This window comes from Oncorhynchus masou, chromosome 12 (genome assembly GCF_036934945.1).
Source record: "Oncorhynchus masou masou isolate Uvic2021 chromosome 12, UVic_Omas_1.1, whole genome shotgun sequence".
Lineage (NCBI taxonomy): Eukaryota > Metazoa > Chordata > Actinopteri > Salmoniformes > Salmonidae > Oncorhynchus > Oncorhynchus masou.
Genome location: NC_088223.1, coordinates 28,376,286 through 28,395,936, shown reverse-complemented (window position 1 = coordinate 28,395,936; position 19,651 = coordinate 28,376,286). Strand labels below are relative to the sequence as shown.

Below are 19,651 nucleotides of genomic sequence, written 5' to 3'. Positions count from 1 at the left end.
TATAGTTAGCAAAATGTATGTGTTAACACATATGTATCATTAGCGCTCACCTGGTATTCGCTGGGCCAGAATGTGCTGACGGCTAGCTCCACCTGGTGCCACTGGCGTCCATGTGACCCGGAGACGTTCCAGACGGCGCTTCCCCGCGGCCCCCCGTTGACCCGGATGTAGAGCTGCAGGTCCCCGGGGGAATGGCCGTCGCGGCTGTACAGGAAGTAGCTGAATTGGATGCAGTGCGTGTCGTTCTCACTCAGCGAACGGAGGAGAAGGTGGGCCCGCTGCCCCACGGCATGCTGGGACGAGTTCACCATCATGAACGACCCTGGCGGACAGCAGAGAAGAGACAGGGTCAGATGGTTGTAATGCAATTCGTGTCAACAGAGACGGAACTTTAGGGAAATCTCCATGATTTGAGGGACAGCGTTTCTCTGCTCTACCTCTGTCTCTACCACAGGCGGCACCTTTATTGTGGAGACGGGCTCATAGTAACGGATGGCATGGCATCAATGGAATGGTTTAGAACACATCGTTTCTATGTGTTTGATTCCATTCCATTCACTCATGATTATGAGCCGTCCTCCCCTCTGCAGCCTCCTGTGGCCTATACCTCTCTCTACCTCTCTCTCAGACCGTATAAGGGTTTCTTTGTCTGCCACAATGCCTCAGATCTCCCCTGTTCAAAGCTCTGTTTTATGGACAGACAGGGAGAAGACAGACAGAATTTCATTTAGAGACTGAGGTTCACAGAGCCTCTCATCCCTCCCCTTCTGATTCGCTCTCTCATCCTCTCGGCACTCAAGGTTGTAGCCTGTCGCCTGGCCATGACACAGGTGTCAAACAGACAACCAGACAAACAGAGGGAGATTTGCCTTCACAGCTGTCCACACACCTCAATGGATGAGAGAGCGCGAGAGCGAGAGAGCGAGAGAGAGAGAGTGAGAGAAACAGAATGAGTCAAAGAAAGAGAGAATGAGTGATAGGGAGATGTCCATGTTGATCACACCAGATTGGGAACAGTGTTCATGAGGGAATCCCAAAAGAGTATCATTCTAACCATTCTAATCTTCTAATAATGATCAATGGGTCACAGTATTGGAATTTGTTACCGAAGCAATCTTCTAAGTGCTTTAAAGACACAGCTGTGTATTCTCTATGGAAGGGCAGGATAGGATGGGTGATGTACTTGAATGAGTGTGTAATCAGGGACTCAGTGCCCTGCCACTTCTACTGCCATTAATCACACTGACACTGTTATTAGGCTGTAATGGCAATCTAGGGAGTACTTTGAACACTAGTGATTACGCACGCACGCACACACGCACGCACACACGCACACACACACACACACACACACACACACACACACACACACACACACACACACACACACACACACACACACACACACACACACACACACACACACACACACACACACACACACACACACACACACACACACACACACACACACACAGAGAGCGATGGGCTCAGGCCCAAATCCCGGTGACCTTCCTGGAAGTGAGAGCTCCACTCCCTCCTTCTTCTCCTCCTCCCTCTCTGCTCAGCAGGTAGAGTGATCAAGATACTATAGCTCATTGGGGACCTTATCTCTCTCTGTCCCTGACCTCAGGCTGGCGCTGGCTGCCTTCATAAGGAGGTAGTACAGCATGTGACCTATAGCATGTCTCTACAGCTTCAGCCCTGTGACCTCAACATGCCTTTCAGACAGGCTGCCTCTCCTCATTGCATTTCCTCATCACCTTGCCCCCGGGTGGCACAATTCCAATAACCTTCCTGAAAATGCAATGGATTCAGGATTTCCTGCTTATTCTCTCCTGATTTCAGGAATATTCCAACCAGGATTTCTGGAATACCTGGGAATTTTGCAATGCTACTTTGCCCAAATCAGAGAAAAACAAAACACACAACAAAAAAACACAATAGAAGGTAACACAGTGCTGGGTCAATGAAACCCTGTTCTTGTTGGTTTGCTTTGCTTGCTCACAGACAGAACAAGGAAAAAACGGAAGAAAGTTCAGTCGTTCGCATCAAAAGTTGTGATTCCCCAGAACAACCAAGACCTACATCAGCCATGTCCCAGCACAGGGCTGCTCAGTGTTTAAAAACCTCTTATAGTCTCAAAACCTTGAGTCCCCTTTACTGTCCAAAACATCCCTACATCCCTTTCCTCGTTCTTCTCTTTCCTGATCCCTGTCTGGACAAAACATCCCTCCGGTCTCTTTTCTCATCCTCTCCTATCCCATTTTCCCTGACCTCGACCCTGAACCCAGCCCAGACAGAACCGTCAAGCCTTCACTAAATTCCTACTAGCAGCTTCTCCTCCTCGGGGGGACTGGCAGGCAGTATTCTCAGAAAACATTGATTTTCCCCTCGCTTCCCTTAGAATCTCACCTACATCCAGATTTGGACCAGAGCAGGCATCGACTTGGCCCCTACCGGCCCCCTGCGCCCTCACTGTCACCATGCTTCTGATGTGTGGAGACTCCTGGAGGCTCTTTGGGCCACGAGGCTAAATTGCTTTTCTCGCAAGATCAGCACGCAACTGAACTACTTCTCCCTTTCTAGTTTGAGATTTGAGACCAGGTAACAGGCCTTTGTGTGAGAGAGGGAGAAAGCTGTATTGGGTAGGGTACGAGATGAGTGCTGTGACCAATAGATAGACAACAAAGACATTAGCTGGAATTGAATTGACCCTGGCATAGCAATGGTAACGCATTGTCTTGTTTACCAACTGTAACCCAATCTCACACAATTCTTCCTCTGAAAATAGGAAGCTTCTCGTTGATGAACAGTGCTGGAAGGCAGGGAGAGAGAACGAGTGAAGATTAAAATATGTCTAACTAATTCTGACAGGCCCTGGAGCCTGTATGGAAATCAAATTAAGATTTACTCTAATCTATCTATGCAAAACATTATTACACTCACTGATGTAGATATACCCTTATCTCACAGTTGCAGCCACCTAGTGGTGATTTAGGAAACTGCAGCAATCAGATTAGGAAACCCATTCATTATCAGACTAAACTCAACTGACAAATGAGGGACTTCCTAATATGGAGGCCATAATCCACTAAAAACAAATAACTGAATCATATTATTTTTTTCACCAAGAGCTGATATGATGAACTGTCTGGGACATCTTTTTCACAAGGTGAATATACTTCAAAATGGAAGCTAAAGCTCAAAGTGAGTCTAAAGACATGGGTTAATACTGTGTCTGCTAAATATACCAAATTGCCATCATTCACCTGAGCGTGATTGAGTCAGTCCATTTTATAAATGCATTCATTGGAAATAAAACAGCTTCTGGTAACCTTTCCTGTCCATCCTTGAGGAGTGAGACACACACACACAGAGGTAAGTACACACACACAGAGAGGCAAGTACACACACACAGAGAGGAAAGTACACACACACAGAGAGGAAAGTACACACACACACAGAGAGGAAAGTACACACACACACAGAGGAAAGTACACACACACACAGAGGAAAGTACACACACACACACACAGAAGAAAGTACACACACACAGAGAGGCAAGTACACACACACAGAGGCAAGTACATACACACAGAGAGGAAAGTGCACACACACAAAGAGGAAAGTTCACACACACGGAGAGAGAGGAAAGTACACACACACAGAGAGGCAGGTACACACACACAGAGAGGCAAGTACACACACGCAGAGAGGAAAGTACACACACTCACAGAGAGGAAAGTACACACACACACACACACAGAGAGGCAAGTACACACACACAGAGGCAAGTACACACACAGAGAGAGGCAAGTACACACACAGAGGCAAGTACACACACAGATAGGCAAGTACACACACAGAGAGGCAAGTACACACACACAGAGGCAAGTACACACACACACACACAGAGGCAAGTACACACACACACACAGAGAGGCAAGTACACACACACAGAGAGGCAAGTACACACACACAGAGAGGCAAGTACACACACACAGAGACTCTTTAACTTGGTTTAAAAATATCCGGAGCTGCTGAAATATTCTCCATCAATCCATAAAGGCAGATAAGGCTCCCCTGTAACCCTGGCTCGCCCTGCCAAAGATGAGGGAACACACACACACACACACACACACACACACATTAAGAGATTAGGGCACAGCTCCGACTTTCTGCATTCCTATCAGAACGTCAGATATAGCATATAGGGTGGGACCCAGAGTCTCAGGTCTCACTGTTTTTATCACACACACCAGGAGGAAGGGGAGGGGAGATATATAGGGAGAGGGAAAAGGAAGAGAGAGGGTGAGAGAGGTATAGATGGTGAGAGAGATTTTTGATTGTTTATTTCACTTTTATTTGTTATCTTTTTCATTTTTATTTGGCAATGTAAACATATGTTTCCCATGGTCAATGAAGCCCTTTGAATTGAATTGAATTGAGAGAGAGAGATAGAGCAAGTAAGATAGTGAGAGCCTCGACGTTCGTTACCTTTATCTTTTATATTTCGCTCCTCCACCATTTTTTTAAGCTTTCTGGCTCCGCTCTCATCAATAATGTTTTGTATAACTCAGCCAGGCTTATTCTGAAGCCAGACAACACCATCGTTCACAGCCAAACACCATGCATTTTAATCACAGTATTCTATCAATGGTTTTCTGTTATTTTTCTGCTATTTTCTGTTTCATCAATAGAGGTTAAATAACAGTCTTGCAGTCTGCCAGGCAACGCGTCTGTTAATCAACTGGGTGTTGGTGTGTGTCCAGTCGTCCTTTATTATTATTGTTATGTTTGTGTGTGTTAGTCTATTTCCACTGCTGATTGGGGGCATTCGGAGAAGGTCATCCTGAAATGTTCAATCCCTACTGTTTTTGTATTTTGCGGTTTCATTTGTTAGTGTTTTAGTTTTTTTATACTGTAACCTCAGGCTACTTTCACCACAGATGATATTTGAAGGGCAGTTGCGGTGGTCGATTGGGAACATGCAGATTTGCCTTGCTGTTTGTCCGTGAGTGTGTGTGCTGCTGTAATGTGTGATCTGTAGAGCTGGTTGGCAGGGCACTGAGCTCGCAGGGCTGTGCTGTGTTGTGTTCACTGAGGCCGAAAGGCACCGATGCAGATTCTGCCATTTACAAAGTGACACATTGCTTACACTGTGCAAATGGGAAATAGGCTAACCAACACCAGCTGCTCATGAATGCAACATAGAGAGACTCTAGCAACACAAACACGCACACATACAGCTAACTTCCGTACACAAACAATCAGAGTCCGTCTGGATCTTGGGTTTGGAGCTAACGCGGTTCCCAAGGTGAGGGACGGGATCTAAACACACGACCGGGACTTACAAAAAAAATGGAATTATTACTAAGCTTGAAGGGATTGACTTGATATTGACACTGTATAATGAATGACAGCCTCTTTTGCTGGTAGAGGAGTCAACATCACCGCTAGCCACTGTATGCAAGGCCTGGACTGTCTTTGTTATAGTGGGGCGGCAGGTAGCCTAGCGTTTAAGAGCGTTGGGCTAGTAACCAAAAGGTCGCTGGTTTGAATCCCCGAGCCGTTAAAGGTGGAAAAAGCTGCTGTTCTGCCCTTGAGCAAGGCAGTTAACCCCAAAACAACAACTGTTCCCTGGGCGCCGTGGACGTGGATCAAGGCAGCCCCCCTCACCTCTCTGATTCAGAGGGGCTGGGTTACATGTGGAAGACAGTTGTACAACTGACTAGGTATCCCCTTTCCCTGTAGCAGCACTGTAAACACACACCTACACTCAACCTGTCTCTTTCTCTCTCTGACTACATTTGGCCTGCCTCCCTTCCCCAACTGTAAATTACTTTGTTAATGTCTTAAGGAATCCTCGATCTCCCTCAAAGTTCACTGCTAAGAGCAAGGGACCCACGTGCCCTGTTTAAGAAAAGACAAGAGGAGGTGAGGAACACGGAGAGACAGAAAAGAGAAGCCTGTGAGGTACTGAGCTGAAACAAACAGTAGATCACACACACAAGAAAGAAAGACAGAAAGAAAGCACTTCTGGGAAGGAGAGGAGTGTTATACAGTATGGAGATGCTTTGGCAGACAGGGGGAGGGGTTGGAGAGGGTATAGGGTTGTCAGCGCACTGGATGGCTGGCTGGCTGACTGGGTGGTAGGGTGGCTGGCTGGCTCAGCTTGTACTGTACTGTAACAAGGATCTGGAAACAGGCGAACAAGACATTCTCTTAAATGAGTTTGTTTTTCTATCACCACAGCAGAGATACAGAAATACCTCAGACATCGGGTCTTTGTGGAGAGCAGACACGGAGGAAAGAAGGAGACACTAACCATGCCCTGTAAGGAGACTGTGTTGGGTGGGAAGAGGGTGAGCTATTTGAGCATATGTTCCCAGGTAGAATAACCTGGGGCTGGTTAATAAAAACATCCCTGAGAGGAGAGAATAACAGTACGGAACAGCCTTGAACTGTTTTCTATGTTTCTTTGTTTCTCAATCTATGTGTTTCTCGCTCCCTCTCTTGGACTATCACTGACTATCACTGGCTCTCAGCGGCACTGCAGTGCAGTTGATACCCAGCCCAGGCATGAGGTCTGCCAGTATGGACCAGGGCCCAGTGATCCCCCTACCTCCCCTCCTCCCCCTACATCCAGTCGGAGTGATAAGACAGTATCAGTTACAGCCCTGCTGAGTGCCAGCGGCATAAGTGCATCTGGAGGAGAGCAGGGAGTTGCAGAGAGAGATGAGTTGCATGCAGATCACCTTCAGGCAGAGAGGAGAGAAAGGCCCTGGCCAGAGACATGTTCACAACCTGGCCCTACATACAGTGCATTCGGAAAGTATTCAGACCACTTGAGCTTTTCCACATTTTGTTATGCTACAGCCTTATTCTAAAAATGTATTTCATTTTTCTTTTCTTTTGTCAATCGATCTACACACAACACCTGGAGGTACCACGTTCATCTGTACAAACAACAGTACGCAGGTGTAAACACCATGGAACCACGCAGCCGTCATACCATTCAGGAAGGAGACGTGTTCGGTCTCCTAGAGATTAACGTGCGTTGGTGCGAAAAGTGCAAATCAATCCCAGAACAACAGCAAAGGACCTTGTGAAGATGCTGGAGGAAACAGGTATAAAAGTATCTATATCCACAGCAAAACGAGTCCTATTTCGACATAACCTGAAAGGCCGCTCAGCAAGGAAGAGGCCACTGCTTCAAAACCGCCATGAAAAAGCCAGACTACGGTTTGCAACTGTACATAGGGACAAAGATCTAACTTTTTTGGAGAAATGTTCTCTGGTCTGATGAAACAAAAATAGAACTGTTTGGCCATAATGACCGTTGTTGTGTTTGGAGGAATAAGGGGGAAGCTTGCAAGCCGAAGAACACCATCCCAACCGTGAAGAACAGGGGTGGCAGCATCATCTTGTGGAACCCCCTGCGTTGCTGCAGGAGGGACTGGTGCACTTCACAAAATAGATGGCATCATGAGCCAGGAAAATGATTCAGCTATATTGAAGCAACATCTCAAGACATCAGTCAGGAAGTTAAAGCTTGGTCCCAAATGGGTATTCCAAATGGACAATGACCCCAAGCATACTTCCAAGTTGTGGCAAAATGGCTTAAGGACAACAAAGTCAAGGTATTGGAGTGGCTATCACAAAGCCCTGACCTCAATCCCATAGAAGTTTTGTGGGCAGAACTGAAAAAGCGTGTGCGAGCAAGGAGGCCTACAAACCTGACTCAGTTACACCAGCTCTGTCAGGAGGAATGGGCCAAAATTCACCCAACTTATGGTGGGAAGCTTACCCGAATACCCGAAACGTTTGACCCAAGTTAAACAATTTGAAGGCAATGCTACCAAATACTAATTGAGTGTATGTAAACTTCTGACCCACTGGGAATGTGATGAAAGAACTAAAAGCTGAAATAAATCATTCTCTCTACTATTATTCTGACATTTCACATTCTTAAAATAAAGTGGTGATCCTAACTGACCTAAGACAGGGAATATTTACTCGGATTAAATGTCAGGAATTGTTAAAAAAACTGAGTTTAAATGTATTTGGCTAAGGTGTATGTAAACTTCTGACTTAAACATCACATGACTAAAAATCACATTCACATACGTATACCCTTTACTCAGTACTTTGCTGAAGCACCTTTGGCAGCGACTACAGCACAGAGTCTTCTTGGGTATGACGCTACATGCTTGGCACACCTGTATTTGGGGAGTTTCTCCCATTCTTCTCTGCAGATCCTCTCAAGCTCTGTCAGGTTGGATGGGGAGCGCTGCTGCACAGCTATTTCCATTTCTCTCCAAAGATGTTCGATGGGGTTCAAGTCCGGGCTCTGGCTGGGCCACTCAAGGACATTCAGAGACTTGTCCTGAAGCCACTCCTGCGTTGTCTTGGCTGTGTGCATAGGGTCGTTGTCCTGATGGAAGGTGAACCTTCACCCCTAGTCTGAGGTCCTGAATGCTCTGGAACAGGTTCTCATCAAGGATCTCCAAAGAGGCCAAAGAGTTCAATCTTGGTTTCACCAGACCAGAGAATCTTGTTTCAGGAATGATAAATGGAAACAGGATGCACCTGAGCTCAATTTCAAGTCTCATTGCAAAGGGTCTGAATATTATGTAAACATTTGCTAAAATTTTGAAAAACCTGTTTTCGCATTGTCATTATGGGTTATTGTGTGTAGACTGATGAAGATATTTTTTTATTTAATCAATTTTAGAATAAGGCTGTAACGTAACAACATGTGGAAGAAGTCAAGTGGGCGAGAGAGTTGAGAGGTTGAATAGGGGGCTAGGCTTAGGGGTCAAGTAGTCTGAACCAGAGTGCTTCAACTTGACATCATATCATGGTAAGCGTCAATCTGTAGCCTACATCTTCACCACAATAATATAAATCAGATCCAAACCTGTAACTTGTCTTAAAAATCTCTAGCAACAAGTAATACATGTTGGGTAAGTTACATGTTTTGGGCAGTAGGGGGCACACACTACTTGCCCTATAAGCCTTAGTGTTCTCTTCTCTAAAGGAGGGTATGCCAACAAAACAATGTGTCTCTTTAATTCTACGCCAAAACACATGGCACACTGATGGATTAAAACAGGGTGCTTTACATTTAGAATCTGTCACTGAATGAATGGGGTGAATGGGGGGCACCAGTCTGATCTCAATGAATCAAATCATCTTGAGAGAGCAGCCAAACGGCCCAACGGCCCAACGAGACACAACAAAAGGCTGCATGTGCGCTTTTTAAAAAATGTCCTCCTTCAGCTCTGATTGGTCGCCACAAACACAAAGCATCCAATGGGCTTTCCAAAACAACCTTGCTCAGATCTGATTTACCTCCTCAGACACAAAGCTTCAGCCTCAGCCAATGGTCTTGGCCGGCATTGTTCAAAAAAGGGAAAACAAAACAGGCATTACTTCATGTTCATTTGTGCTCCTCAGTCTTTTAGAGGCACACACTGCCTACTTATTCAAAAGCTGTTACTCGTTCAAAAGTCATCACTCCACCAAACACACACAAGACCCATCACTCAGGCAGATATAATTGAAAGACGTTTGTAACCCAGGATCTTAATTCACATCCTGCATAGCTGCAGTTTAATGGTGACGGCTTCTCGCAAATAAAGCTGTTGGTAATTGAAAACAATAGTCATCAATCAGTATAATAAGCATCTCCGGATGAGGACGAGGAGGAGAAAACACCCGCTGTTCTATCAGTCCATCAAACCTTTACGAGCATAACACACACACAGACACAGAAACACACACATGGAAACACGCCGTTCTCTAGTCCATCAAACCTTTACGAGCATAACACACACACACACACAGACACAGAAACACACACATGGAAACACGCCGTTCTTTAGTCCATCAGGCATTTACGAGCATATCGTCCTAATCCTTGTCACATCCACCATGGACAGCCGCCTACAAATCATCAGTGATAAGGCTTGACCAATGAACGCCCAAGGAGGAAACAAACACATGAGGAGGCCCCATAAAAGAACGAACCCCAGGCCAGTGCCTACGGCCATTCAGCATAGCTATGGAATTCAAAACAAACTCTGTGCTTACTTAGTGAACAGCTAGGGGGGACAGTATCAGAGCAGAGATATGACAATGTTACTCTTTATTTTCTGTTCAAAATTTAGGATTGCCGTGAGAGTGGTTGAATGTCATATACTGTATGACAGAATACGCAATACAAAGTAAATGTTGAAATGTTTTCTACATAATCAAACACCGTATTTGACATTTAAAGAAACAGATCTCTGGTATAAAAACATTGGTTTACTAGATCAGTATATGTGAGAGTCCGAGCTGACTCAGACTGACTGCTTCAGAACAATAGGGTGGTACCAGCCAGTCTAGTCTACCATCCCAAATGGCACCCTATTCCCTATTTAGTGCACTTATTTTAATCAGGGCTCATAGAGCTCTGGTCAGAAGGGGTGCGCTATCTATAGGGTGCCGTCTTTGTTTACCCATTCCCTGGGCCACGGACCCCGTAGCATGGTCCAGAAACAACAAGACAACAATAGCAATGACAGTGGCTGTGACCTAAAACAACAGCATGGGGACTTGTTTGCCTGCTGTTTCTGTCCCATGAGGGGCGACAGAGGGAGTGGCAGAGAAACAATGGGCCTGAACAGACAGAGTGTGTGGGGGGGCTGGTGACACACACGGCCCCTGAAGCACCACTAGGCCCAGCCTCCTTCTCCCACCAGCCCCATGACACCCCAAGCAGGGCAGCTACAGGGCACAATCTGGTACTGGGTCAAAGAATCCAATTAATCCATGACAGAGAGGGACAAACTTTGAGAGAAAAGGGGGACAGAGGAGAGAACTTCCAGACACTCTGTTTGAGATGGGTGAAAGAGAAAGATGTCCAATTGTCTTCAACCCAGCTGGGAGGGGGATGACACCTTACTACACTGCGCATTTTTATCTACATTCATTTCTGGGGAAATGTGAGGAGCGTCAACGGCTATGTCAACGGTGTGTGTGTGTGTGTGTGTGTGTGTGTGTGTGTGTGTGTGTGTGTGTGTGTGTGTGTGTGTGTGTGTGTGTGTGTGTGTGTGTGTGTGTGTGTGTGTGTGTGTGTGTGTGTGTGTGTGTGTGCGCGTGCGCGTGTTTGTGTGTGCGTGTGCCAAGACGTTAATGTGAGGAGCATCGCCTTTACAAATAGGGTAACAGCGGTGGTGCGGTAGTAATTCCCGGAGCAGGGTCAGCTGGGGCAAGGCGTAAGGGAGAGCAGGGTGTCAACTGGCAGATAGCAGGGTATGTTACTGGCAGATAAATAATAATAAATAATGTTGTGTGATAGTCATGGTAAATAAATGTAATAGCTGAGCCATATGATTCAACACACGTCAGTGACACTCTCCTGGGGACTACAGCCTTCTAATGAAACACCAACTCAGGCCCCATCATCATTACAGTTCAGCTACACACAGGGAGTCAGAATCAGCAGCTAGCAGGACGCAGTGAGGGAGAATCAGCAGCTAGCAGGACACAGTGAGGGAGAATCAGCAGCTAGCAGGACACAGTGAGGGAGAATCAGCAGCTAGCAGGACACAGTGAGGGAGAATCAGCAGCTAGCAGGACGCAGTGAGGGAGAATCAGCAGCTAGCAGGACACAGTGAGGAGAATCAGCAGCTAGCAGGACACAGTGAGGGAGAATCAGCAGCTAGCAGGACACAGTGAGGGAGAATCAGCAGCTAGCAGGACGCAGTGAGGGAGAATCAGCAGCTAGCAGGACACAGTGAGGGAGAATCAGCAGCTAGCAGGACACAGTGAGGGAGAATCAGCAGCTAGCAGGACACAGTGAGGGAGAATCAGCAGCTAGCAGGACGCAGTGAGGGAGAATCAGCAGCGAGCATGACACAGTGAGGGAGAATCAGTAGCTAGCAGGACGCAGTGAGGGAGAATCAGCAGCGAGCAGGACGCAGTGAGGGAGAATCAGCAGCTAGCAGGACGCAGTGAGGGAGAATCAGCAGCTAGCAGATCACAGTGAGGGAGAATCAGCAGCTAGCAGATCACAGTGAGGGAGAATCAGCAGATAGCAGATCACAGTGAGGGAGAATCAGCAGCTAGCAGATCACAGTGAGGGAGAATCAGCAGCTAGCAGATCACAGTGAGGGAGAATCAGCAGATAGCAGATCACAGTGAGGGAGAATCAGCAGCTAGCAGAACACAGTGAGGGAGAATCAGCAGCTCGCAGATCACAGTGAGGGAGAGAGGGTGGGTAAGTGAGAAGGAAAGAGATTGACAGAGAATTATGACATAGACAGGAGTGAGAGCGAGAGAGAGGAGCCAAGGTTCTCATCACCGGGGTTGTCTCTGTCTTTGCCTTAATCAAGGCTTTGAAAGTCTCTCTCTCTTTATCCTCGCCGGCCTGTTAACAGCAGGGCTGGAGATCCCATGCCTGTAGAGAGGTGATCAATCAGAGAGTTGGTCCTGCAAGGCAAACGCCGTCCTGGTCGGGCCACTACACAGCTGCTCTCGACCTCGCCGCATCCTCCAAAACACCCACCTGACGACAGTGATGAATTAGAAAAGGTTCAAAGTGTTTAGGAGTCTCAGACTCCGCTCTTCTGCATAATAACTGCTGCGTAGCATGCTCTAATCTCACTCCCCCTGTCCTCTCTTCCCCTCATCTTTCAAGTCCTCCTATCTTCTTTTCTTTAACGACTTTGCTGTCTCTCTGTCGTGTTGACGTATCTATTCCTCTTGGTGCCAAGTAGACTTGGGAGGTATACCGCATATACCGTATACTGGAGTATATGGAAATAGCCACGGAATGTTTTTTCAATACTGTTGAACCTATTATTTTTAAAATTTGTACATTTTCATTTTTATAAATGTGTATATTTGTAGCTACTTTCTAAGTCAATATCTGCAGTCAACTTCTGCAATACGCTATGAGATAAAGATTTTGTTCTTCATTTCACCTCTCATATAATATTTAATTATGAAGCCAACCGGTAGTCCCCAGTCACATGGTATTTGTTTACAAGCACACAACACGAGAGACCGAAACCTTGTGAGTCACTCAATGTTGTGCAGCACACACCAGGTGATCTAGTTACATTATGGAAATCACAACTAAATGTTTGCCAGCTAGATATCTTATAACTATTAAGTGAACTGTCTAAAATGTGCTAAATGTGGCCTCCCGACTGACGCAGCGGTCTAAGGTTCGATCCCAGGCTGTAACACAACCGGCCATCATCGGGAGTCCCATAGGGCGGTGCACTATTGGCCCAGCATCGTCCGGGTTAGGGTAAGGTTTGGCTGGGGGGGGGGGGGGGGGGCTTAACTTGGCTCATCGCATTCTAGTGACTCCTTGTGGAGAGAGCCTGCGGGCGGACCATGATCGTCAGTTGAATGGTGTTGGAATTGTATAATTTACATGTACTTGTTAACATTGCTAACCTTCGGATTGCAGAGGCTTTGAAAATAGCACCTCCCTTATGTTCAGTGCCGGTATTACCGAATATCCCGGGATAGCACAAGGTCAGTACGAAGGCTAAGGCTAAGGATTCCTTGCTAAGGCAAGCGAACTTAGAGTTTTTGAGTAGCTAGTTGAGCATTCAACCATTCATACACCAGACACAGTATTACAACCAGGGTCTGGAGCCACTTCAGAGTACTGAGATCCTACTGGTGTATTCAATTGCAGTATGATCTCCCCTGGGACTAAACCAAGGCTGACGGCATAAAAGCTACCTAAGAGCAGAACAAATGGGACACACACACACACACACACATCTATGTCTTACTATACTTGTGAGGACCAACAATGGATTCATTCAAAATCCTATTTCCCCTCACCCTAACTACTAACCCATAACCCTAATTCTAACCCTAACCCCTAAAAAAGCCTTTTTACATTTGAAATATCTGAATATTATTTGGTTTAATATTCGTGAGAACTTTTGGTACTCACAACTATTGTAAAATGTGTCCACACACATGCACACACTCATGTGCACGTCTAAACACACACCTTGAGGGTAGTCCTCTAAAAAATGAGGTATCTTATTCCGTACGGGCTCAGTGCTCTGCTCTAAGGATCTGCTCTGAGGATCTGCTCTAAGGATCTGCTCTGAGGATCTGCTCTGAGGATCTGCTCTGAGGGTCTGCTCTGAGGGTCTGCTCTGAGGGTCTGCTCTGAGGATCTGCTCTGAGGATCTGCTCTGAGGGTCTGCTCTGAGGATCTGCTCTGAGGGTCTGCTCTGAGGGTCTGCTCTGAGGGTCTGCTCTAAGGGTCTGCTCTGAGGGTCTGCTCTGAGGGTCTGCTCTGAGGGTCTGCTCTGAGGGTCTGCTCTGAGGGTCTGCTCTGAGGGTCTGCTCTGAGGGTCTGCTCTGAGGGTCTGCTCTGAGGGTCTGCTCTAAGGATCTGCTCTAAGGGTCTGCTCTGAGGGTCTTGAGAGATGGGATAAAGCTCATTGAGCAGAGCTGTCACAGTACTCCATGAACACTGAAGACTCATCATACAGCTAGCCCCAGGCAGTGGAACTGAAACCCTCTACACAGAGGAATGTCTGTATTGCCTTACTGAGTGTTTCTCTGTATCTCTGTCCATCTTCTTTATGCAACCCTGATCCTGGGTTTTACAGGCACTGTGGTAATGATTTCCAATGAGTTACTAATACTGTACATGTCAAATAAACTTGAGCTTGGAAAGGACATAAAGAAAGGAAAGCCAACACGCTGCTCGCAGGCTTTATTCTTGCACCAACATGGATGTTTCAGTTGGAATAACCTTCGTCATCTGCTTCAATAACCTGTGTAGGAAGGACACTCGTGTGGCCCCAGTTTGTGTGGCCTGGTGTGTGAAGAAAACACAGTACATCTGCAAAAAGAGACAGGAACCTGGATGGGTCATTGAAATGAAATACATGAGGCATGGAACCAGTACCAAATAAAGCTGAAGTCTAGGACAAGGATATTTTAGTTAGGTGTCAATACATCATGCTGTATGAGGCACAACCCAGGAACGATATGTTTTATTCCTTAAACTTTGAGATATGATTTCTCGCCAGTTCAGTGCTCATATGTATGTATTATTTGGAGGCTTAGCTCACAAAGAGCATTCGGAATAATGACGAAGAGCTCTGTAGAAGCGTTGTGCGCTGTGTGTGTGTGTGCTTACCATGGGAACCCATGCACTGTGGCTGGTCTTATATTTCCCATTAATCACGCACTAGCTGGCATTGCCCTGAGAGATGACAAACCTAACACACACACTCGCAAACCAACACAGCCCCACCACAGAGGATGAAGGATGGAAAACAACAACTGCCATGGTGTTGGGGAGAGAAAGTAGGGGTGAAATTAAGATTCAGGATTATGTTTTCACTGTGATACACCTGACACACTAGCTAAATTGTTCCCCAACTCTTTTTTCCCCAATTTCTTTGACTCTCAATCTCTATCTTTTTCCAACACTCTTTCTCTGTCTCTCAATATCCCTCTTTCTCTCACTCTCACTCTCTCAATTTCTATTACTCTCTCTCGCTCTTGCTCTCGTTGCCTCCTCCGATGCACACAACACACCAGGGTTTCCGTTAGCCAACAATTGGCTGCTTTTGGCCGATGAAAAAGCATTAAAGCCGATAAATCAAACTGTTGCCGACCAAAATGACCAGTAGAAAGAAAATTGAATTGCAAAATAATGCTTTTTATTAATTTATGGAAATATCATTCGATGAAAATATATTTGACCTTCCTGCTTACCAGTCTATCTGCTAATTTGCATCATTTTATGGAATTAAATTGTCCTGTGTGATATTTTTGTTAGCCATCATTTTCTTATTTATCCAACACAACTATCACACGCGCACAATATAGTCTATTTTGAGTGGGATTTTTATTTCATATTATGAGGCATGTCTTACCTTGCTACAAAGCAGTTTATTGGTCAAAATACGATCATGGAAACGTGGAGGCAATTATTTTATTAAGACTTCATAGGCGGCACGTGAGTTTCAAGTTTGGTGAAGCTTTCAACTTATTCTACCATTTCTACAGTTCTGCATGCCAGTTATAATTTTCACATACACATTATTGTTGAACAGTTTAATTTCAATCAAAATCATTGTCACTTGGTTAATCATAAAAATATGAATTAAAATGATAAACTTCTAAAAGTTAACTAATGATCACCAGCCGATGCCATATGGGCATATATTGGTACACCATGATCCATTGGCGGCTAGAAAAAACGTGAGAATTGAACTCATAGCCTATAGGCCAATGCAGCAGTATGCCTATAACTACAATTTGCTTTTTCACACCGAGGGTTTGGGAGTATCAAAGGCAATATTGTTGGAATGATTTTTCAGCTAGCTTACTGTGAGGAACAATAGTTTTAACATATCATTCGGAATGAATGTTAAAAAAAAAACACTTTCCTACATTTCTGAACTTCCATGAGCTCAGGCGCACGCGATCCCTCAACATTATCAGAGAAACCAGACACTGCTCATTGCTCACACGCGATCCCTCAACATTATCAGAGAAACCAGACACTGCTCATTGCTCACACGCGATCCCTCAACATTATCAGAGAAACCAGACGCTGCTCATTGCTCACACGCGATCCCTCAACATTATCAGAGAAACCAGACACTGCTCATTGTTCACACGCGATCCCTCAACATTATCAGAGAAGCCAGACACTGCTCATTGTTCACACGCGATCCCTCAACATTATCAGAGAAACCAGACACTGCTCATTGCTCACACGCGATCCCTGAACATTATCAGAGAAACCAGACGCTGCTCATTGCTCACACGCGATCCCTCAACATTATCAGAGAAACCAGACACTGCTCATTGCTCACACGCGATCCCTCAACATTATCAGAGAAACCAGACACTGCTCATTGTTCACACGCGATCCCTCAACATTATCAGAGAAACCAAACACTGCTCATTGCTCACACGCGATCCCTCAACATTATCAGAGAAACCAGACACTGCTCATTGTTCACACGCGATCCCTCAACATTATCAGAGAAACTAGACACTGCTCATTGCTCACACGCGATCCCTCAACAATATCAGAGAAACCAGACACTGCTCATTGCTCACACACGATCCCTCAACATTATCAGAGAAACCAGACACTGCTCATTGCTCACACGCGATCCCTCAACATTATCAGAGAAACCAGACACTGCTCATTGCTCACACGGAGCGCTCCAAACAAGACAATGAAAACATTGACAAATCTTGTCAATGATGGTTATAAAATGAACCAATACTTGTTTCTCACAAGTGTAGCAGGTTGTGAACTCTGCAAACAACAATTATACTCCAAGAATGAGAACGGTAAATGACTGTAATTAATAAATGCATTAACAGAAATGAATGTAACCAAATGATGGGGATTAATGGTACATTTACTACTGGTGACATATGTCATGGGGAATTGATACAAAAATAAAAATAAAGGGCAAACTATTCACACAAAGAAAGAATAAATGTGCAAGAATTGTCTGGAGACAGTCCAGCCATTCTGGGGAGAGAGACTCACCGAGGCTAGATCTTCTCCACACACCCCTCCCCTTCTTATTTTCTGAAAATGTTTAATAATACTGAAGACACATTATCTTCACACATATTTTAAATGCATTTCACTGACAACCGCAACTCAATTATCAACTAGGCCTATTGTCATGATTGCTGCCCAAATTGCGGGCTTCCCAAAAAGGCATAGGCCTAAGAGGAATTTTGTTAAAGAAGCTAGTGGTCCTGGATTCTTCTGTGGCTAAGACATGCGTTCTGGTGAAGTATATTGAGTGATTTGATTTATTTATGTATAGACAGGAGTAATTATATCATTTTGGCACATTTCCATTTACTTCCCTATTGGACCCACCACTATGCCATTTCTCTCTTGTTCTATTGGTTTTCATATCAACTTTCTTTCGTTGTCCAGAACCAAAAGCACAATCCTAGTTATATTAGCAATCCATCCTAGTTGATGCATGTTTAGATTCCCCCTCTTTGTAAGTTTCTAAAAGAGATGTTCATCTATGTCATGTGGAACAGAATGTGTAGAATGGTGTTTTCCCGGGAATTGCATTTTGGCAAAGGTTTGAAAATGACCTTTTATTGTCTGCTTCAGTACATGAGCTGTGTGTTCTGTTTAGATTCATTATAATCTACATGTGATTCCTGTCATTCTGATCACCGTGGGTGGACACCCTAATGGGTTATGCATCCAATGTATATGGGTCCAGTACATTAAAGTCTTCCCGTCACGTTGTCCGGCGCCACATTCTCCTAACGGAAACCCTGACACACAAACGTATGTGTGAAGTAGTGGACTGATCTAAGGAGATTACCAGGACAGGCTGAACATTAGCCTGTGGTTTCAGTCCCTATTACCATCAATAGCCCTGTGGAAATGAAGAGAATTCACAAAAAATAGTCTCTCTCCTTTTCCCCGCAACACATGGCCCTTCACATTTAACGTGCTTAGCTTCAAACAGCGTGCTATGAACAACATACTAGGACCACTAAATGCACAGAGACACACATATAACAGTACTGTACACATGTTGCAGATGAAAGAAATAACACGTGCTGTACTGGCAAACATATGGGCACAAAGGCAATCATAGCATCAGAAAGCATAAACTGGTATACGGTACAAAGGTGTATACACACATTATCTCTCTCAAACACACAAACAACACTACAGAGTATCTGGTTGTTTTATCAGACCTATTCCTTCTTGTCAAAATGGCAGCATGTTAACCCCTCTGCCTTCATCCTGCTCAGAACAGACAGGTGGGAGAAAACAAAGGAACTGTGGAATCTCAGCTGTGGAGTGGTACCTGCAGGCACTGAGATCACAGGCATCACACACACAGGCACGCATACGCACACACGCACACACACACACACACACACACACACACACACACACACACACACACACACACACACACACACACACACACACACACACACACACACACACACACACACACACACACACACACACACGCACACACACACACACACACACACACAGTCATCAACTGGAGTGCTGGCATCACTCAATATTGCTGTAATACGAAAGCTCAGTCCTACCCCAACAAACTGTCTATGAACACACTTGGATTCCCCTAGGAGGGTGAGAGGGGAAAACATGCCCATGCGAGAGCTTAGATTTGGCAGATGATCTTTAAGATGATGGTTTCTCAAATGACTGCCTCGCCTGGTTCACCAACTACTTCTCTGATAGAGTTCAGTGTGTCAAATCGGAGGGCTTGTTGTCCGGACCTCTGGCAGTCTCTATGGGGGTACCACAGGGTTCAATTCTCAGGCCGACTATACATCAATGATGTCGGTCTTGCTGCTGGTGATTCTCTGAGCGACACCATTCTGTATACCTCTGGCCCTTCTTTGGACACTGTGTTAACTAACCTCCAGACGAGCTTCAATGCCATACAACTCTCCTTCCATGGCCTCCAACTGCTCTTAAATGCAAATAAAATTAAATGCATACTATTCAACCGATCGCTGCCCACACCTGCCCACCCGTCCAGCATCACTACTCTGGACGGTTCTGACTTAGAATATGTGGACAACTACAAAT

The 19,651-nt window shown here is 45.4% G+C and overlaps 1 protein-coding gene across 3 annotated transcripts in view; it reads right to left on the bottom strand.

The window, feature by feature from the left end:
- The window catches only part of LOC135549808 (receptor-type tyrosine-protein phosphatase U-like), a 291,896-nt gene that overhangs the window by 128,210 nt on the left and 144,035 nt on the right, over nt 1–19,651 (bottom strand). For all 3 annotated transcript variants that reach the window (XM_064980123.1, XM_064980124.1, XM_064980125.1), the window contains exon 3: nt 51–322. In XM_064980123.1, the coding sequence (XP_064836195.1) occupies nt 51–322 (272 nt within the window). The remainder of the gene's footprint in view (nt 1–50; nt 323–19,651) is intronic.